The sequence below is a fragment of the Pelodiscus sinensis genome, chromosome 22 (genome assembly GCF_052426305.1).
Source record: "Pelodiscus sinensis isolate ZL-2025 chromosome 22, ASM5242630v1, whole genome shotgun sequence".
Taxonomy (NCBI): Eukaryota; Metazoa; Chordata; order Testudines; family Trionychidae; genus Pelodiscus; species Pelodiscus sinensis.
In genome coordinates this window covers 19,363,776-19,385,492 of record NC_143073.1, presented here as the reverse complement: position 1 = coordinate 19,385,492, position 21,717 = coordinate 19,363,776, and the positions used below count along the sequence as shown (strand labels likewise).

Genomic DNA, 21,717 nt, shown 5'->3' with positions numbered 1-21,717 from the left:
AAGCAGACAATGCAGTCATACAATCAGCTTGCTGGCTTCTTCTGCCCTCTCTGGAAACTCATAGCATGCATGGGTGTGTCTAGACTACATGGCTCCGTCGGCAGAGCCATGTAGATGAGGCAGGACAACAAAGGGAATTGAAGCAGCTATTATTTAAATCAAAATGGCCACCATGCTGTTCTGATCAGCTGTTTGTCGGCACAGCACGGCAGTCTAGACAGGGATCTGCCAACCCTAGTGTGACAGACCGGGCCGTGTCTGGGCACAGCTGAGGGCGTCCGCTCAGGACGAATTGCTCAAATCCAGGGCTCCTTACAGCCCCCAGACTGGTGACCTCTCCAAACAGGCCACAAACCAGTCCAATAGAGCGCTTCAGCTGCCTGCCTGAAACCTCCCGAGCAAAACCCCTCCAACACCCCAGCAATATCCGTGCCCCAGATGGCCCCGGGCCTCATACACCAGTGAGGGGTCTTAGCACCCAATCCCACCTACCCCGAACAAGTTCTGTCCGGTTCCAAGAAACCAGCCACAGATCCCTGGTCAATTTCCCCTTTGGACTTTACCCACAAATCACACTGAGCCAGTCCTTTAGCATCTAACAACTAAAGGTTTATTATTACAACAAAGAAAAGCATGAGAGTAAGGTTGTTAAAGAATAGTACATTACTTGCATCGAATCTCCCAGTTCTCGATGCAGGCTCTAGCAGAGATGTTACAGCTGCTGGTTTAAAAGTTCTTGTTGCGCATCCTAGGATCAGGATGGGTCCACAGGTCTTTCGGGCTCTTCAGTCCCTGCATTGCTGCCTCTGGGATGAAGTGCTGAGCTGAAGACCAAGATGGAGACCACCACATGGCCTATTTATCCCTCCTTCCTGGTCTCTTCTTGGCTACAGCAGGTCACCTGGTCCCCCTTATTCCTGTGTTGCCTGCTGGTAGCCCTTAGGTATGAGTCACCCTCATTATTTAGGTGTGTCCTTGGCCTATTGAGAACCATTGTCCCACAGGGCCTCGCTGATTAGCATGTCCATAGGCCAGGCCCTGCCCAATGCTCAACCGCATGCAGGGAAATATTCAGTATCCATAGAAGTACATGCTTATAATTTCACACACAGACATTATACAAACACATGAACAGCGTACATAGGATTAGCAGACAGTGAGCTTCTATTCAACACCCCACATGGCCCCCCTTTTATACCATTTTCTGGGGCCAACACCCCCACCTATGAGTGCAGCAGCTGCTCCCCTCAAAATCCAGTAACGTGACACCCAGAACCCTTTGTCGGCAGATTCTTTACGCCTTGTGAAACAAGGCTTACAGGATCTGCCAACAAAGGGTTCTGGAATCAGTAAATCCCCATCTAGACTGCCTCGCTGTGCCGACAAACAGCTGATCGGCACAGCGCGGTGGCCATTTTGATTTAAATGAAGCAGCGATTATTTAAATCACTGCTTCATTTCCCTTTGTCAAGTAAACTAATCTACATGGCTCCATCGACAGAGCCATGTAATCTAGACACACCCATAAGTGCATGAGTGTCTGAGTGTTTGAATGTGTGTGTGCATGTGTGAAGGAGTTCCATTCCCTTCTCACTTGATCCAGTAGCTGCACTGAATAAATCAATACAAGTGTAACCCTGGGTTGGTCTCCAGGGAAATGTGTGATGGATGGATGGCCGGATAGTGGGAAGTTGCATAGGCAGATGATAGTGTGTAGGTGGATTAATGGCTCATGGGGTATGTAAAGAGGGGTAATTAATGACAATGTGGGATAAATTAGACAGCTGACTGTGTATGGGGATAGATAGATGGATGATGGAATGTATGGGTATGCAGAGTGATGCTGCTGTAGCTTGTTTTGCTTCCCCTGCTCCCAGCCATACTGCTTCATTTCCCACCAGTTCCATTCCCTCCCCTGAGCACCATGGCTGGGAGCCAGGAGAACAGAGACACATAGCCAGTGAGTGCAGGGGGCCTGACCCTGCTGCAGGTGCCAGTCCCCTGGTAATCCCCTAGGCTGTTTAGAGGCTCTGGTCCCTTGCCCCTCCCATCCATGGTATTTGAGGGGGCTCTATGCCCCCTCTTCTCTCTGCATCACCCCTGGTGCAGATGGATACATAAATGATGGGCTGTGTGGGGAGGGATAGATGGATGACAGGTCACATGGAGAGGGATAAATATAGGAGTATGTGGGGATGGATAGTGAGATGATGAGGTGTGGGAGTTGGATAGATGATGGTGGTGATTGACATTGGGTTTGGGAATTAATAGAATCATAGAATCCTAGGTTTGGAAGAGACTTCAAGGTGTCATTGAGTCCACCCGCTGCCCAAAGCAGGACTCATCCCAACTAAATCATCCCAGCCAAGGCTTTGTCAAGCCAGGACATAAAAACCTCTAGAGATGAAGATTCCATCACCTCCCTGTGTATCCCATTCCAGTGCTCCTGCGTGACGGCCCGACTGAACAGTGCAGAAGTCAGCCGAGCACCATGGCGGGAGGCAACAGCGCTACCCAGAGAGAACAGCCAGCGTTTCAGAATTACAGAGTCACAGACATTGGGCTACTATACATATGACTAGCCAATTAGCCTGCCATAAGACAGGATTTTCAGGTCTTTCCTCCATGTTAGTCTTCTTTCCTGAGCCTATGCTCTCTCTTTCTCTCTGGGTATGTCTACACTACAAAGTTAATTTGAACTAACAGACGTTAGTTTGAATTAACTTTGATAGGCGCTACACTAGCACTCCGGTAGTTCAAACTTAATTCGAACTAGCGGAGCGCTTAGTTCGAACTAGGAAAACCTCATTTTACGAGGATTAAGCCTAGTTCGAACTAGCTAGTTTGAATTAAGGGGTGTGTAGCCCCTTAATTCAAACTCGTGGGAGGCTAGCCCTCCCCATCTTTCCCTGGTGGCCACTCTGGCCAGCACCAGGGAAACTTGTCTGCCCCGCTCTCGGTCCCGGACCCCTTAAAGGGGCACAGGCTGGCTACAGTGCCCATGCCAGGTGCAAGCCTGCCAGCACCCAGCCAGCAGACCCTGTACCTGGCACGGATCGAGCCACCCACACGATGCCCCCCAGCCCTCCCCCTCTTCCCGGGACCAGGCTGGCGGCTCCCGGGAGCTTGCCCGGGACCACAAGAGGCGGGCACCTGCCAGGGCTAGTGCAGACAACGTGGACCTTGTCCACGATCTCCACACTAGGCACAGGAAAGTGGCCGGCTAGGGCAGGAGAGCTGCCAGCCTGGCCACCCAGGCGCAGGTGTGCAAGAAAATCAAGGGGGTCCACTGAGACCCCCGACCCTGAGCCCTCAGCTTACAATGGCCGTCCTGGGTCAGAGCAAAGGTTCATCTAGCCCAGTAGCCTGTCTGCCGACAGCAGCCAACCCTAAGGACCCTGGAGGGGATGGACCGACGACAGTGACCAAGCCATTTGTCTCGTGCCATCCCTCTCCAGCCTTCCACAAACCTTGGGCAGGGACACCTCTCCTACCCCCTGGCTAATACCAATCCATGGACCCAACCTCCATCACTTTATCTCACTTCCCTTTAAACTCTGTTCTAGTTCTAGCCTTCACAGCCTCCTGCAGCAAGGAGTTCCACAGATTGACTCTTTGCTTTGTGAAGAACAACTTTCTGTTACTAGTTTGAAGCCTGCTTCCCATTCCTTTCCTTTGGTGTCCTCTAGTCCTTCTTTATGGGAACTAATGAAGAACTTTTCTGTATGCACCCTCTCCACCCAACTCCTGCTTTTAGAGACCTCTATCCTGTCCCCCCTCCGTCTCCTCTTTTCTAAGCTGAAAAGTCCCAGTCTCTTTAGCCTCTCTTCATATGGGACCTGTTCCCAACCCCTGATCATTTTAGTTGCCCTCCCCCTCCCAGCCTCTCTCTTCCCCTCTCCCTCCTCCTTTTCCCAGTCTCCCCCAGTTTTGTTCAATAAAGACTGATTCCATTTTGGAAGACACGTTATCTTTATTTTGTACACCAAGAAGAGGGGCTAGGGAAGGGTAAGTGGAAGGAGGTGAGGGAGGAATGGGGCACGAGCCCCCGATGGGGAGGACTGGGCTGGCTCTGTGGGCTTCTGGGGGTGGAAGCTCTCCTGAAGCCCCCCAATTGCCCCCTCTCCCGAGATGGTAGCCTGCGGCAAGTGCAGCCGGGCTGATGGCCGAGTGCTGTGATGTGCCCAGTGTGGGTAGTCAGGGCACTCCAAGCCAGGACTGCTTTGCAAGCAGGGCACCCCTGAGAACTGTCTGTCCGGGTGGGGGTCGGGACCCTTTAAGCACAGCCCTCGGCTAGCCTGAGACAGCATCTCCACGCTTTAAGTCCTCCTCTGATGCCCTGCCAGCACTGCTTCCGGCCATCCTTAACCCCGGTTCAGGGTCCACTTAATGTGGACATGCTAGTTTGAATTAGCAAAACGCTAATTCGAACTAGTTTTTTAGTCTGGATGCGTTAGTTCGAATTAACTAATTCGAACTAAGCTAGTTCGAATTAATGTTGTAGTGTAGACATACCCTCTCTCTCCTCCTACTGCCTCCCCCACCTCTTTCTCTCAGCTCTCCTCCGCCCTCTGCCTCTCTCAACATCTCTCTCTTTCTCTTCTCTTCCTCCTGCCTCTAACTCTCTCTCTGCTGTCCTCTGTCTCCGTCGGGGATGCATGTTTGTTCAGGCCCCGCCCCCTGGGCATGTATGTCACCGCCCCGCCCCCCTTTATCTCCCACTGTGGCGCTCTGCTGACTTCTGTGCCACTCAGCTGGACCACCACGTGGAAGCAAACAGCCTCTCTCTCTTCTCGTCTTACTGCCTCGCCCTCTCTCTCTCTCAGCTCTGGTCCACCTCCTGCCTCTCTCTGCGTCTCTCTCTCTTTCTCTTCTCCCTCTCCTGCCTCTCACTCTGTTTCTCTTCTCCTCCTCCTGCTGCGTCTCGCACTCTCTCTCGCTGTCCTTTGCCTTCTCCATTCTCCTCTCTGTCTCCTCTGTGTCCTCTGTGTCTGCTCCACTTTCCTCTTTTTGAATCTGGTGCCCTTTCCTGACGTCAGAGATGCAAGCTTTTCCAGGCCCCGCGCCCTGGCTGTTCCCTCTGGGTGGTGCTGTTGCCTCTTCTGTGCCACTCAGCCGGGCCGCCACACGAGAGCAAGCAGTGCAAGTGGCCATTTGGGCCCCGCGCTCCACATGCAGCACCCCCATGCTGCAGGGGGAGTGCGGGCCCCAGATGGCCTCTTTCTCCCATGCGGCAGCCTGGCTGAGCAGTGCAGAAGTCAGCCGAGCACCATGGTGGGAGGCAACAGTGCTACCTGGAGGGAACAGCCAGTGTTTCAGCATTACAGAGTCACAGACATTGGGCTACTACATATATATGATATGATGGGGGCTAATTTAGCCACAGCTAATCAGGAAAGAAATCTTTGAGTCATTTTGGATAGTTCTCTGAAGACGTACACGCAGTGTGCAGCGGCAGTCAAAAAAGCCAACAGGATGTTAGGAATCATTAAAAAAGGGATAGAGAATAAGACAGAGAATATCTTATTGCCCTTATATAAATCCACGGTATGCCCACATCTTGAATACTGCGTGCAGATGTGGTCTCCTCGTCTCAAAAAAGATATATTGGCATTAGAAAATGTTCAGAGAAGGGCAACTAAAATAATTAGGGGTTTGGAATGTGTGAAGAGAGATTAAAGAGACTGGGACTTTTCAGCTTGGAAAAGAGGAGACTAAGGGGGGATATGATAGAGGTGTATAAAATCATGGTTCGTGTGGAGAAAGTGAATAAGGAAAAGTGATTTACTTGTTCCCATAATATAAAGAACTAGGGATCACCAAATGAAATTAATGGGCAGCAGGTATAAAACAAATAAAAGGAAGTTCTTCTTCACACAGCACATACTCAATCTGTGGAACTCCTTGCCTGAGGAGGTTGTAAAGGCTAGGATTATAACTGGGTTTAAAAGAGAACTAGATAAATTCATGGAGGTTAAGTCCCTTAGTATGTCGACACTAGCCCCCTAGTTCGAACTACGGAGGCTAATGTAGGCATTTGAAGTTGCAAATGAAGCCAGAGATTTAAATATCCTGGGCTTTATTTGCATCTTCCCATCTGGGCGCCATTTTTAAAACCCCTAGTCTGAACTAACTGCCTGTGGCTACACGCAGCAGTCAAACGTTAATTTGAACTAAGTCCTTAGTTTGAATTAACTGTTACTCCTTGTGGAATGAGGTGTTACAGTTAATTCAAACTAAGGACTTCAAATTAACGTTTGACTGCCGCGTGTAGCCACAGGCAGTTAGTTCAGACTAGGGGGATTTAAAAATGGTGCCCAGATGGGAAGATGCAAATAAAGCCCGGGATATTTAAATCTCTGGCTTCATTTGCAACTTCAAATGCCTAACTGTGTAGCAGTTAGTTTAGACTAGGGGGATTTCAAAATGGTGCCCAGATAGGAAGATGCAAATAAAGCCCGGGATAGTTAATACCCGAGCTTCATTTGCAACTTTGAATGCCTACATTAGCCTCCCTAATTCGAACTAGGGGGCTAGTCTAAACATACCCTTAATGGCTATTAGCCAGGATGGGTAAGGAGTGGTGTCCCTAGCCTCTATTTGTAAGAGGATGGAGATGGATGGCAGGGGAGAGATCACTTGATCATTACCTCTTCAATTCACTCCCTCTGGGGCACCTCGCACTGGTCACTATTGGCAGACAAGATACTGGGCTAAATGGATGTTTGATCTGACCCAGTATGGCCGTTTTTATGTTCCTATGTTATAGTGTGCAGGGAATGGGTAGATGGATGGCGGTGTGCGAGGGGATGTGTAGATGGATGGTTGAGTGGGGTGGATAGGTAAATGGATGGTAATATGTGTGGGGGATGGGTAGATGGATGGTGGTGTGCATGGGGATGGGAAAATGGATGGTGGTACGGGGTGGATGGGTAGATGGATGGCGGTGTACAGGGAGCAGGGGCTGATGGTGTGCTGGGGGGATTTGTGGATTGATGACGGTGTGCTGGGGATGGGTAGATGGATGATGATATCCTGGAGGGATGTGTAGGTGTCTTGTAGTGTGCAGTGGGATGGGTAGATGGCTGGTGATGTGGGGGGATAGTTAGATGGATGAAGATAGTATGTCTGGGGGATGGGTAGATGTCTGTTGGTGTGCTGGGGGAATGTGCAGATGGATGACGGTGTGCTCAGAGAATGTGTAGATGGATGATGGTGTCCTGGGGGCTAGGTATATGGATAACAGTGTGCAGAAGGATGGGTAGAGAGATGATGGTATGGGAAGGATTGGTAGATGGCTGGTGGTATGTGTGGGGGATGGGTAGATGGCTGGTGGTGAGTGAGGGATGTGTAGATGGATGGCAGTGAGTCGGGGCTATTGGTGGATGGATGGTGGTGTGCAGGGGGATGTGTAAATGGATAAAGATGTGGGGGAGATGGGGAGATGGATGATGGTATGGGGGTGGGTAGATCAATGATGGTGTACAGGCAAATGGGTAGATAGATGGTGGTGTACGGGAATAAGTATATGGATGGTGGTGTGGGGTGGATAGGTAGATGGATGGTTGAGTAGGGTGGATACGTAGATGGATGGTGGCACGTGAGAGGGATAGGTAGATGAATGTTGGTGTGCAGGGGGATGGTGATGTGGGGTGGTGTGACGGCACGTTGGGGGTCCCCCCGTCTCCTGCACCCTGAAATGGCACAAACAGACTGCACCAGCCGGTGGAATAGAGGACGTTTATTGCCTCTCCAGGATACAGCACAGCACAGATGTAATCTGGTCCCAGAGCTGGGCTAGGATGCCTCAGACCCCCTTGAGATAGGGGGAGACTGGGCCCCTAAACTCCAGCCCCTTTCCCTAGGCTGTCTCCTCCATGCTCCCAGACAGCAACTAAACTCACTCTCTTCCAGCCCTGCCCCCCAGCCAGGGCAGCCTCCACCTTCCTTTGTTCCTCTCCATGGGGGGTATCTGGTTCAACCAGTTTGGCATCACCTTTGCATAGTGAGGTTTTCCCTGCTGGGTCTTGCTCCAGACAGCAGAGGTCACCACAGCCCAGCAAGTACCCCCACTACATCACAGGTGGATAGGTAGATGGATGGTGATACGTGTGGGGGATGGGTAGATGTCTGATGGTGTGCTGGGGACATGTCTATATGGGTTAGGGTTAGGGTTGCTGGTATGCTGAGGGAATGTGTAAATGGATAAAGCTGTGTGGGGGAATGAGTAGATAGATAGATAGATAGATAGATAGATAGATAGATAGATAGATAGATAGATAGATAGATAGATAGATAGATAGATAGATAGATAGATAGATAGATAGATAGATAGATGGTGGTATGAGGGGGGCTGTGCAGATGGATGGTTGAGTGAGGTGTATAGGCAGAGGTCGACAAATTATGGAAAACCCTACTCACCAGAAAAAAAAGGGACTCGCCACTCTCCCCCACAAAAAGTGTTTTTTTAATGGCATACATTCCTAATAAGAATAAGAACAGTAATTACTAATGTTATTAATAAATATCACCCAGGTTATTAATTAATATCTTATAAACCTCTACCTTTTCTCTCTGCTACCATGTCTCCTCCCCTTGCTCCATTAGCTCCCCTGATGCCTGCTGCCCCCCAACCCTTCACCCCATGCTGTCCTGACTCCTGCTCTTCTCACTGCCCTCAGCCTTCCTGAGACCTGCCCCCCCACCAGTCCTTCTCTCCGCTCTGTGCCCACTCCTCCAGTAGCCCCACTCTGATTGTGTGAGCAACCCCTCCTCATCCCCTCTCCTAACACCTCCCTCTACAAACCTGCCCTGCCTCTCTCCTCTGGTGCTGGTCCCTCCCCTGCAGGTGTCTGCCCTTCTGCTTCACCCCCAGAATCCCTTGGCACCTCCACCGTCCTGGTGCCTCCTCCTTCCCTCACTGCCCCTGCCCCCTTTGCTCTCTTTTTCCCTGATACCCACCCCCTCATCACCCTCTACCCCCATTCTCCTCATGCCCCTGTGCCCTCACAGATGCCTTGCTCCATCCCCACCTTCCTCATGCCCACCCCTTCTTTCAAGCCTTCTCCCAGCACCTCCCCCTCTAGCCCCCAGTGCCCTTACCCTCTCCTCTCCCAGCATCACCCTGTCCCCCCCTCCCACTGACACCTCCCTCCTGCCCTTTTCCTCATTGTCTGCACTTGGCCAACTGGCATTTGTCTCTCCTCCACCCCTATCCCTTGGTGCCTTCCCTCTTCTTCTTCTTCTTCTTCTTCTTCTTCTTCTTCTTCTCCTGACCTCCTCCCCTCAGCACAAGCCCCTTCCCCATATTTTCCCCTTCTCTCCCCACAGCCCAGCCCCTTCCCCTCCCCAGGGGCCAGCTCTAGGTTTTTTGCTGCCCCAAGCAAAACATTCTCCCCACCCCCTGTTGTTGTCTTTTACACATGTTTGCATTTTGCAATGGGTTTTTTTGTTTGTTTGTTTTCTTTTTTGTCCCAGCATTTTAGCCCTATAAATAACAAATAGCATTTTTAATTTTTTGTCCATAAAGACAAAGGCACTTCAAGTGAACTCCCCCTTTCACTCACTGCTGGGTCACAGCAGCCTTTTCCCTGCCATGTCCAGCCCCTCCCTATGGGCAAGCATACTTCACTCCCGACCCACGGGGGAGCAGAGTGCAGGAACAGCACAGAGCCAGAGGGGTGCAGGGAACAGTGGGAGAGTACGGGGGTGGTGCGGGGAACGGGAGGCACAGAGCCAGAGGGATGCAGGGATCGGGGGTAGCAGGGTGCGGTGGAGGCATGAGGAATGGGACGCGGAGAACGGGAGGGGCAGAAGGTCTAGGGGCAATGCAGGGAATGGGCAGCACAGAGCTGGGGGGGCAGGGATCGGGGGCAGCAGGATGCGGGGTATAAGGGCGGCGCAGAGCCAAAGGGTCGCAGGGAAGAGGGAGAGCAGTGGGTCCGGGGTGCAGGGTCAGCGTGGGGAACAGGCGGCATGGACACAAAGGGGAGCTGGGGCCATGCCAGGACTGGAGCTGGCAGGGTGGGCCCTGGCTGTGCCACACGCCGCAGCCAGCTTCCAGGGACACGCAGCCAGAGCCGAGCTGCCGTGGCCCTTTAAAATCAGTAGGACCAGGTCATGCCAGTGTCTTGGTGCCCACCCTGCCTCCTCGCACCGGAGCTGCATGCAGGCAGCCCAGTGGGAAGAATCGCCGCACTTCCCCCTTCCCTGTGGTGCTGTGCTCCTCCGCTGGCCGGCAGATCAAATGGGGCCACGCCGCCCATAGTGCGGGCTTCGGCCAGCCTGTCACAACGGCCCAATGGGCCAGTCCACCCTTGCACTCGCCAGCTGGAAAAATCTATTCGCCACAGGCGAGTGCATTTGTCGAGTCCCGTGTATTAGTGATAACATGTTTAATTGGCGATGGGCGGGGATCCTGTGTAACCTTCATAGTTCATTGGCTTATGTGCTCATAGGCTGTGTCTAGACTGGCCAGTTTTTCCAGAAAATCAGCTGCTTTTCCGGAAAAACTTGCGAGCTGTCTACACTGGCCCCTTGAATTTCCGCAAAAGCACTGACTTCTTACTGTAAGAAATCAGTGCTTCTTGCGGAAATACTATGCTGCTTGGCTACGTCTAGACTGGCATGATTTTCTGGAAATGCTTTTAACGGAAAAGTTTTCCATTAAAAGCATTTTCAGAAAAGAGCATCTAGATTGGCATGGATGCTTTTCCGCAAAAGCACTTTTTGCAGAAAAGCTTCCGTGCCAATCTAGACGCACTTTTCCGCAAAAAAACCCCGATCGCCATTTTCATGATCGGGACATTTTTGTGGAAAATAAATCTGAGCTGTCTACACTGGCCCTTTTGAGCAAAACTTTTGCACAAAAGGACTTTTGCCTAAACCGGAGCAGCATAGTATTTCCGCAAGAAGCACTGATTTCAGACAGTAGGAAGTCAGTGCTTTTGTGGTAATTCAAGCAGCCAGTGTAGACAGCTGGCACGTTTTTCCGGAAAAGAGGCTGATTTTCCGGAAAAACTGGCCAGTCTATACACAGCCCTCCCGTTCAGGCAAAAGTCCTTTTGCGCAAAAGTTTTGCGCAAAAGGGCCAGTGTACACAGTTCAGATTTGTTTTCCGCAAAAAAGCCCCAATCGTGAAAATTGCAATCGGGGCTTTTTTGAGGAAAAGTGCGTCTATATTGGCACGGACACTTTTCCGCAAAAAATGCTTTTGTGGAAAAGTGTCCGTGCCAATCTAGACGCTCTTTTCTGAAAATGCTTTTAACGGAAAGCTTTTCCGTTAAAAGCATTTCTGGAAAATCATGCCAGTCTATACATAACCATAATGTTTCCACCCCTAGACCTGTCAAATCACTTTCCCTTTGCCCATCTGCTGCCTATTTAATCTAATGTATGTTTTGGTTAAGTTAGTGCTCAGCAGGTTAACACCTGGTGGGCACTCCACCAGCTGTGTGAACCAATAAATCCTCTGGTTGTTTTCACCTCTACCCAGTGTGTCCAGAATTATTCCCTACAGGGGAGGATGAGTAGATGGATGGTGGTGTGCGGTGAAGGTATGTAGATGGATGATGGTATGTTCGAGGGGATGTGTAGATGGATGGTGGTGTGCAGGGTAGCTGTGTAGACAGAATGCAGGATGATGGATAGGTAGATGAATGATGGTATCTATGTGGGTGGGAGGGCCCTTGGGGGAAAGCTAAGTGGCTGCTGTTGAGGCACTGGAGACAAGGGAGGTGGCAGGGGCTGTAGAGAGGAGCAGAACCCCAGGGCCTAAGTATCTTGCATAGTCCTGATGGCTTCTCCCTGCCTGGGGAGGTTCACCTGGCGCTACATTTCCAGCTATCCATGCACACTGAGCATTTCCCCTACCCAGCTCCCAGGCCTCCAGCCACCTCTGTCTGTCTCCAGCCTAGGCTGGAGTCCTCCTTTTTGCCCACATGTGACTGGAATTGGATGTACTCAACCTGCCAGGCCAATACCTGGCTCACTGCCCTGCTGTGTCAAAACTGGCTGTCAGCAGCTCCACACACTGCCACTCCCTCAGCAGGGTGGAGAGAGATAGGGGGAGAAAGAATGGCTGTGCACAGAGCACACCTGCCAAGCCTGAGCATACCCTGCAGCACCCCAGGTAGACTTCACATGGCCCCTCCCAGGACTCAGGCTGCAACTCGAAGGTGCTGAGGTCCAAGAACAGCTCCTCAGTTCATTTTGCCTCAGACCTGGCTGATCCCAACCACTGCAGCAGCGGTGGCCACTGTAAGAAAGAACAAGTGGCCACCTTCACATAGGGGTGGGGCACACAGCTGGACTGGGGGCCCTACTCAACAACAGATGCCATCCTGCAAGGGGACGGATGGAAGGGGGGGCTGCCATGTGGTGGTGGGGCTGGGCAGCACACTTGAACATGGGGAATGCTCCAGAATTTGTCCCAGCTGTTTGCCAGCAAAGCACCAAGGCAGGGAGACGTCCCATGTGCTGGGAGGGGAAAGAGGAGGAAGACTGTTACTGCTGTGCCATGCTAGGGGGTGAGTTGCTGCAAACTCTGCCAGCCAGGAGAAGGGGAATGGAGGTGTATCAGTCATTTCTAGCTGGCTGCTCCTCCAGCAGGGCTTTCTCGGACATTTTGCTACTTGATGGGACACCAGGACAGAGTATTTAAATTCAGGACTATCCTGGATTTTCCAGGATGTATGGTCAGCGTATTCATAATGATTTGATGTATAACAACTTGCTTGTAAGTTCTATAGGCTTGTATTTCACCCTCTTTCTCTTAATTAGAAGATGTTTACTTTAAGGCATTGCTTCTGTTAGCATTACAAATTAAGTTGTATTCCTTGTCTGTATCACAAAATAAATTGTGAAAGATTCCTTTCTTTTTGCTGTTCCTTTAGACCAGGGGTGGTGTCACGTTACTGGATTTTGAGGGGAGCAGCCAGATCGCTGCTGCACCCATAGATGGGGGTGTTGGCCCCAGATAATGGTATAAAAGGGGGGCCATGTGGGGTGTTGAATAGAAGCTCACTGTCTGCTAATCCTATGTATGCTGTTCATGTGTTTGTATAATGTCTGTGTGTGCAATTATTAGTATGTACGTGTATGGATACTGAAGATTCCCCTGCATGTGGTTGAGCATTGGACAGGGCCGGGCCTGTGGACATGATAATCAGCGAGGCCCTGTGGGACAATGGCTCTCAATGGGCCAAGGGCACACCTAAAGAATGGGGGCTGTCACCTAAGAGCTGCCAGCAGGGAACACAGAGATTGGCCTCTGGCCAGGTGACCTGCTACAGCCAAGAAGGGACTAGGAAGGATGTATAAAGAGGCCATGTGGTTGACGCCATCTTGTCTTCAGCTCAGCACTTCATCCCAGAGGCAGCAATGCAGGGATCGAAGAGCCCGAAAGACCTGTGGACCCATCCTGATCCTAGGATGTGCAACAAGAACTTTTAAACCAGCAGCTGTAACATCTCTGCTAGAGCCTGCATCGAGATCTGGGAGATTCGGTGCATGGAACGTACTATTCTTTAACAACCTTACTCTCATGCTTTTCTTTATTGTAATAATAAACCTTTACTGGTTAGATACTAAAGGATTGGCCCAGCGTGATTTGTGGGTAAGGTCCAAAGGGGAAATTGACCAGGGATCTGTGACTGGTTTCTTGGAACCAGACAGAACTTGTTCGGGGTAGGTGGGATTGGGTGCTATGACCCCCCACCGGTGTATGAGGCCCAGGGCCATCTGGGGCACGGATATTGCTGGGGTGTTGGAGGGGTTTTGCTCGGGAGGCTTTAGGCAGGTAGCTGAAGCACTCTGTGGGACTGGTTTGTGGCCTGTTTGGAGAGGTCACCAGTCTGGGGGCTGTAAGGAGCCCCGGATTTGAGCAATTCGCCCTGAGCGGACGCCCTCAGCTGTGCCCAGACACGGCCCGGCCCATCACAGGTGGCCAACCCATTAAACGAAGAGAGCCAAAACAGCGGCAGAAAAAATGTGAAGAGCCCCCACCACAATTGTTGAGCAAAAAAAAAAGACTCTATCCCTTTGAAAACTACAAGTTAACATGGGGGTGCTGCATGGGGAGCGCAAGGCCCAAAAGGCCACTTGTGATGCTTGTTCCCAGGCGGTGGACCGGCTGAGTGGCACAGAAGTCAGCCAAGTGCCACGGCGGAAGGCAACAGTGCCACCCAGAGGGAACAGCCAGGGGGCGGGGCCTGGACAAGGAGGCGGAGGACAGTGAGAGAAAGAGTGACAGAGATGCAGCAGGAGGAGGAGAAGAGAAAGAGAGAGACGGAGAGAGAGGCAGGAGGTGGACAAGAGCTGAGAAAGAGAGAGGGTGAGGCTGTAGGAGGAGAAGAGAGAGAGAGGGGACGTCTGCGCCACTTGCTCCTGCACAGCGGCCCAGCTGAGCAGCACAGAAGTCAGCTGAGCACTACGGCGGGAGGCAAAGGAGGGCAGGGAGGTGACGTACACGCCCAGGGGGTGGGACCTGGACAAGCGTGCATCCCCGACAGAGACAGAGGAGAGCTGAGAGAGAGTGAGAGGCAGGAGGAGGAGAAGAGAAAGAGAGGGATGGAGAGAGAGGCAGAAGGCAGAGGAGAGCTGAGAGAGAAAGGGGGAGGAGAGAGAGGCTCAGGAGAGAAGACCGACGTGGAAGAGAGACCTGAAAATCCCATCTTATGGCGGGCTAATTGGATAGTTTATTAATAAAAGAAAGAAAATGTTGAGAGTAAGGTTGTTACATGCATCAAATCACGCAGGTTATTTTAATCCCTGGCTTCATTTGCAACTCCGGTTGCCCTCATTTACCTACCTAGCTCAAACTAACGAGCGAGTGTAGACATACCCCAAGTTCTTGATGCAGGCTCTCAGCAGAAATGTTACAAGCTATCTTAGGATATACACCAGAGACTTTAATGTCAGAATGGGTCCACGATTCTTCCCGGCTCTCTGTCCTTCGCAAGGCTGCATCTGGGATCAGTAGCAGAATTGAAGACAAGATGGAGTCTGCCTCATGACACTTATATATCTCCCTGGTACCTTCCAAGTGGAGCAGGCCATATGGTCAAGTGACCTATCTCTGTTTCATATGTCAGCAGCCATTTTGCCCTGGCTGGTTTGCATGTTCCCAGATGCATTCCTCAGGGCTACGTCTAGATTGCATCCCTTTTTCGTAAAAGGGATGCAAATTAGATGTATCGCAATTGCTAATGAAGCGGGGATTTAAATCTCCCCCGCGTCAGCATAAAAATGGCTACCGCTTTTTTTCGGCTCAGAGCTTTGCTGGAAAAAAGCACCAGTCTAAACGCTTATCTTTCGGAAAATAAAGCCTTTTCCGAAAGATCCCTTATCCCTCTTAAAATAAGGGATAAGGGATCTTTTGGAAAAGGCTTTATTTTCTGCAAGATCTGCGTCTAGACTGGCGCTTTTTTCTGGCAAAGCTCTGAGCTGAAAAAAAAGCGGCAGCCATTTTTATGCTAATGAAGCAGGGGAGATTTAAATCCCTGCTCCATTAGCAATTGCGATACGTCTAATTTGCATCCCTTTTATGAAAAAGGGATGCAATCTAGACATAGCCCAGGTGTGTATTAGGCACCTTGAGAGTCATTGTCTCCGGGACTGTGCTAATTAGCATAATCATTCATTGGACAATGCTCCTTTACAACAGGTGGTGTAGGCCAGTGTCAGCACAGAGTTCATATTCTTAACTCCACATAAAGACTTTATACAAGTACATGAGTAGCATATATAGAATCAGTAGAACATAAGCTTTCATTTGACACCTCACATGGCCCCCTTTGTTCAGACTTTGAGGTAACCAACTCCCCGTGGGCACAGCAATGATCTGGCTGCTCCACTTAAATCCAGTAACATGATACCAAGAGGTCAAGAAGTGGGAATCTTGAAGATAACCAGGAAACAGCCATTCTGTCAGAGGCTGAATTGAATTAGCAGCATTGACAGAATTCTGGAGACAGGCAGCGATCCCCAAGAGTGAGAGACAAGGCTGGGCAGCCTGACAATCATTGCAGGAGAACTCTGGCAAACCCATATTAACACCTCCTAAGGATGGATGATTGCAGCATGACACACAAACCCCACAGACTCCAATGGGAACTGACGTGTATACAGCGGGGAATGTCTTGCCATTCGAACTCTGGGTTCAGTCCTGCAAGCTGAGCCTCAAATCACACGCAAGAACCCATCTCCTCACTCAGTCAGCCTTGCCTGGCCAGTAAGACTGATGTGAGCCACGATGGACTGGTAACTATGCACCATCTGCAGGACCTGTGTGTGCGTGTGCGCTTTTCATTTTGTATTTTCAATAAACACGGCTGAAAAAACTGAAAAAGATTCTGTATGCTTCGTATAAGCATAATACCGAGGCCCAGGATACCCCCAGTGGATCACCCTCCAGGCCCTGTCTTATTATTGCCTTTCCTATGGACTGAGCTGAGCAGACACTGGCTGGCCGTAGCCTGAGCTGTGGAGCATTGTTGTACTTCACTTGGGAATTCAGGGAACAGGTAAGCAGGTCAGAGCACCAGCAATCAGGCCCCCTAGAACCGTGGTCCCCAACCCGGTGCCCGCGGGCGCCCACGGAGCAATGCACATGGCTGGTCCCGGCCCCGGGTGCGCCGCGCGTGCCCTGGCCCCGCCCCTGGCCTTGGCCCCGCCCCCGGGGGCGCCGCGCGTGCCCTTGCCGGCCCCGGCCTTAGCCCCGCGGCGCTTGCCGGGGGGCGCCGGCCACGGGCGCATGGCTATGGGGGGGGGCCCCGCCCCTGGGCATGCGGCTGGGGGGGCAGCCCCCGGGTGGGCAAGTGTCCCCGCCCCCTGGCGCCCGGCGGGCGAACGGCCACGCCTCCTGGCTCCCGACAACCTGAAAAGGTTGGGGACCACTGCCCTAGAATGTGAAGACAATGAGGGGAAAGTGTGTGCATGGACATGCTCCTGCTGCTCCCTGCAGAAGGGCATCATGGTCTGTTCATGGCAAACTCAGAGTAGTTAGATTAAAAAATCAAATTCTCTTGCTGGAAGGCTGCCACATCATGTGGCTTTATTTCTTGCCCGTCAGACCCTCGATGCACAGGAGCCCAAACTGGAGAGAGATAGAACAGGCTGCCCCCTAAGCAACAGAGACACCCAACTCCCCCACGTGCTGAAGGGTTGCTCTGCAGACTGTGTGCACCCATCCAGCTGTCACACTGCCCTGCAGAGCTGGCAATGGACAGATTTCAAATATACCTCAGCTAAGCCCTGCCCTCTGCTGGGCACACACATGCCCCAGCCCAGCTCTACCCATTACAGATGCTCTAGTGACATTGCCCCAGGGGGCATCTTCTGGGTACAATGAGCCCAGGAGCTCATGGGTGGTCCTGTGGGACAGTCCCAGGGAAAGGTCATGCTCAGCCCCTGCATCCGCTCCTGATAAATGGCATTGAATCGCCGGCTCTGCCCCTCTGAGAGATGGTTCCTCCAGTCGCCACAGATCCCTGCAAACCGCAGGGGACATGACTTGGGGTGCTCCTCATTCCCAACCCACAGCCCCCACTGCCCAACCCTGACCCTAGTGCCCCTCACTCCCGACCTGCAGCCCCTGCTTCCTAGCCCTGAGCCTGGTGCCTCTCACTCCCAACCCGCAGGCCCTGCTGTCCCAGTCCTGCCCACCCAAGCTTTGCTCATGCCCCACACTCCTGACCTGCAACGCCCCTGCATTCCTGGCCTTGCTCCTCCACAACTCTGTTGGGGCATCACATCCCCAACTCTCAGCTCTGGACTCACCTTTTCTCAACAGTGCCCCCTGCTGGTGGTCCAAGAGCTGGTCAGACATCTGTGAGTAGTTGGACATCTTGTTCACCTTCATGCTCTGGAAGGAGGCGTTCTCCACTACCGAAGCCACTTGCTCCTCACTCAGCTCCTTCCCCAGGAAGTGGCAGATTCTCCGCACGCTGCCCTGTGGGTCCTGGCAGAGACACCAGCTACCATGAAGAGGGTGAGGCTAAGGGGGACAGACTCCTTCCAGGGCAAGGTCCCTGGCCATGTGTGATGTAGTCGTGATTGTATTCACTCTGTTTGCTTTGTTGTGTTGTATGTGATTCTACTACCCTATGCTGTTCTGTAGTAACTCTGGGTATGCATGCATGCTTCCGTTTCCCTGGGCACTGCAACACTATCTGGATGAGGAGGAGAAGGCTGGGCATGATTCACTGAGGACCAGGTGACAACAGAACACCGTGGGCCCAGGAATCTGAACAAAGGAGGGGACTGGGGGTCTGGGGGACTGAGACCAGTTGCTGGGTTTGTGATTTAGTTTTTTGGCTGGCTTAGGGAAAGGGGAATCTAGCTGGATCCAGAAAATGGATTGTACTGAATGCTCCTGGTTCCTATAACAAGTAGTCTGTGCTACACTGTGTTCCTGTGAACCAATAAACCTTCTGTTCTATCTGCTGGCTGATAGTCACATCTGTCTGCGGATGGGGATGCAGGGCCCAGTGATGACCAATGTTCCCAACCTGCACAGCAGCCCAGCTTCAAAGATGATTAATCAGCCCCACCCAGTCAGAGGCTCAGGGCTCCATGCAGGGAGCTGACTGACTGGGTGGGGCTGATTAATCACCTGTGAGCTGTACTGTCCCCCAGCTTAGAGGAACCACTGCAGGTGATTACCCCTCACTCCATGGCTATATCTACATTGGCAAGATTTAGCACAAAAGCAGTTGCTTTTGCGCAAAATCTTGCCGCCTGTCTACACTGGCTGCGAGTATTTGCACAAGAACACTGACGTTCTACTGTATGAAATCAGTGCTTCTTGCGCAAATACTCTGACGCTTCCACTCAGGGATAAGTCCTCTTGCATAAGTGTTCTTGTGCAAGAGGCCAGTGTAGACAGGTAACATCAATTTCTTGCGCAAGAAAGCCCAATGGCTAAAATGGCCATCAGAGCTTTCTTGTGCAAGAGAGCGTCTACACTGGCACGGATGCTTTTGCGCAAAAGCAAATTTTTTGCACAAAGGCACATACCAGTATAGATGCTCTCTTACTCAAATACTCTTGCATTTAGAGTATTTGCACTAAATCTTGCCAGTCTAGACGTAGCCCATGACACCATGACTCATGTTGACTGTCTGAAATCAGACCATGTGACCGGTGCTGGCTGGCTGGAGCAGAGGGGTGCAAAGGCTAGGAGAACATGGATGCCGAGGCCTGGGGAGCCAGGGGACTGGACTCAATGACTGCTCGAGGTCCCTTCCAGTTCTAGTGTTCTATGAGTCTATGTCCCAGAATACCACCTGTCTGGAGGACTGGGGCGGGATTATGTGTGGGCATGGCTCAGGGATGGGGGCACATTTGGGGCTGGCCCCAGGAGTGGGGTTATGTGTGGGTGTGTCCTCAGGGGTGGAGTTACATGTGGGTGTGGCCCCAGGTGCTATGTGTGGGCATGTCAGCAGAGAGTGGGGCTATGTGTGGGTGTGGCCTAGAGGTAGCATTTCCCTACCTGCTGCAGCTCCTCATAAGTGATGGAGAAGAAGTTCTTGCTGCCCTTCAGCCCCAGCCAGCCAGTGACATGATCGAACCAGGAGCTGTAGACGACTACGCAGGGAAGAGAGGCACGGTGACATCAGAACAGGCATGAACCAGCCCCTCCACCCAGTGTTTACTTTGGAATTAAAGAGGTGTCAGGCCCCAAGTAATGTTTTACATTCAGAACTGTGGCTGGAAGCCCAGAGGCATTAGGGGTCGGCCCTGGCAATCCCTGGCAAAAATTAAGCACTGCTGCCACCCCCATCCTTCTGGGGAGAGCAGGGGTCTGGAACCAGAGTGCCTCAGTTCTCTCCATCTCTGAAAGTGGAGTGGGGGTTAGTGGCTAGGGGCTGTTATTTGCAGACCCCTAGTTGCTGTGTTGGGCCCAGATCAAAGGGCAGTTCAGAGCTGGCTGGGGATGCACTAACTTGATCACATTTGTGACTTGCTGGGAGCCCAAGTGTCGGGCAGGGGAGGCCTGTCTGTGTCTCCCTCACTGCAGCAAGCCCAGGACCCTGGGATGCTGCTTACTGTTCCCACTCAGAAAATCCTCCAGGAAGGAGTCCAGGGATTCCGGGGTCTTAAAGATGCGCAGAACCTTGGAGAAGTGGTAGAGTGAGACCAGCACGTCCTTGGGGCAGCGCAGGGTGTAGATAATCTGCAGGGAGGAGATGGGGGGTCAGGCCAGACCAGGGGAGTACTGGGAAGGGGGTCATCACTGGAAGACGGTTAACAGTTGGAGGAGGGGGAATCTGGTAATTAGCCACTGCCCCACCACCAGCAGGCAGCTCTTTGCCCACAAGGCCAGTTGTATGCCCAGATATAACTCACACCATGAAGCTCTGGATTCACCCCCAGATGCTCAGCCCTGCCGGTGCCCCTCAATCCCGACCCACTGTCCCTGCTCTCCTGACTCTTACCTTGGCCTTGGAGCACTTCAGGGACTTGGGAAAGAGCTGGACAGGGAGGTGGGAACAGAGCAGCCGGGGTGAGGGGTATTTCAGGGCAGCTTCCAAACCTAGGTAATGCTCCACCCAGGGTGCCCGATCCCAGCTCAGCACACTGCGCACCCAGCCAGGGTCCCCATCACAACGGATCAGACTCAGGATCTCTAGCATCCAGTTAGTGCCTGGGGGTGAAAGGGTTAATGGGGCTGGAACACTCCCTCCACCCACTTGGTCCCCTCCACTCCCAGGGCTGGGGAAAGAACCCACGAATCCTGGTTTCAGCCCCCCTCCTTGCATGCCCTGAGGTGTATTGACAGCATTAAAATCAGCTTTCATTTTGTTTTTCCAGGGGTCTCCTGGCCCTGGGGGCAGCTCTGGGAGAAGCCTGCGATCAGAGTCTCTCTTGAGAAAGCCAGCCTAGCACCATGAGTGTGAGCTGGGCCCTAGAGAGCAGCCTGCTTTCTTTCGCACTGGGCTTGGGGGGGTGGGGTGCCTGGGGTGCCTGGGGTATGATGTTTGACATTGCAGCCTTCCAGCTACCAGCTTTGGTATTTCCAACTAACATCTGTGGAGGGGGAACCCTGGCCCTTCCTCATTAACCCACACCCCCGCGACAGCTCTGCCCCCCTCCACTTTCCCTACCTGACTTGGGGTACGTGACATTGAAGACATCATCATCCCGCACCTGGAATTCGTTCTCCACATAGCTCAGTTCCTCCGGGGAGTAATCTGGACTTGAGAACAGCACCCCCTTGTGGGTGAAGTACTCACGCTCCATGGCTGGGCTGGAACAGGGACAGCTCCCGCGTCAGTAGAGGGCACCGTGCTGCTGGGAGTGCAGTGAGGCTGTTACTTGTCTGTCGGACCTCGAGTCACCTGCACTCGGTACTGGTTGAACTGATTCCTTGGTGTGTTCTGGGAACAACTCCAGGGCTGCTCTGCTGACTGCGGCTGGGCTGCAGCTGGGGTGGGAGCCCTCTGTGTAGCTGTAGGGCTCAGTCACTCTGGTCTGCCCCTCCCCTTCCCAACTCCCTCCAGGGACTCTTGGACCCGGATGGAGCCGGTGCCACTCAGCAATTGGAGGCCCTGACAGGTCTGCCCAAACAAGGACAACAGCCTTTGGACTTGGGAGCAGCTAATGCCTTTAACCCTCTCAGGCATGGTTCTCGGTTGCAGTTCCTTGTGCCTCTTCCCAGCTGTATCAGGTGCCTGGGGTCTGGTGTGAGAGGGAGGGAGCAGGTGTGTAGCAGAT

General features: G+C 52.3%; 1 protein-coding gene across 8 annotated transcripts; it reads right to left on the bottom strand.

Moving 5' to 3' along the window:
- Positions 1 to 587: 587 nt before the first annotated feature.
- Positions 588 to 21,509, bottom strand: LOC102444110 (sulfotransferase 2B1-like). 8 transcript variants are annotated; one of them, XM_075907018.2, is made up of 7 exons: positions 21,108 to 21,503; positions 20,439 to 20,647; positions 20,050 to 20,176; positions 19,493 to 19,587; positions 17,779 to 17,959; positions 8,422 to 8,483; positions 588 to 824 (listed from the first exon to the last, which is right to left on the bottom strand). In XM_075907018.2, the coding sequence occupies exons 1-7, from the start codon at positions 21,241 to 21,243 to the stop codon at positions 786 to 788; spliced, it is 849 nt and encodes a 282-aa protein (XP_075763133.2). In that variant the 5' UTR covers positions 21,244 to 21,503; the 3' UTR covers positions 588 to 785. The 8 variants fall into 8 exon arrangements, with proteins under 8 accessions (XP_075763133.2, XP_075763134.2, XP_089628482.1 ...); XM_075907019.2 differs by lacking the exon at positions 8,422 to 8,483; XM_089772355.1 differs by lacking the exon at positions 588 to 824 and having other exon boundaries at positions 6,315 to 8,483; positions 21,151 to 21,506.
- Between the last annotated feature and the right edge of the window lie 208 nt (positions 21,510 to 21,717).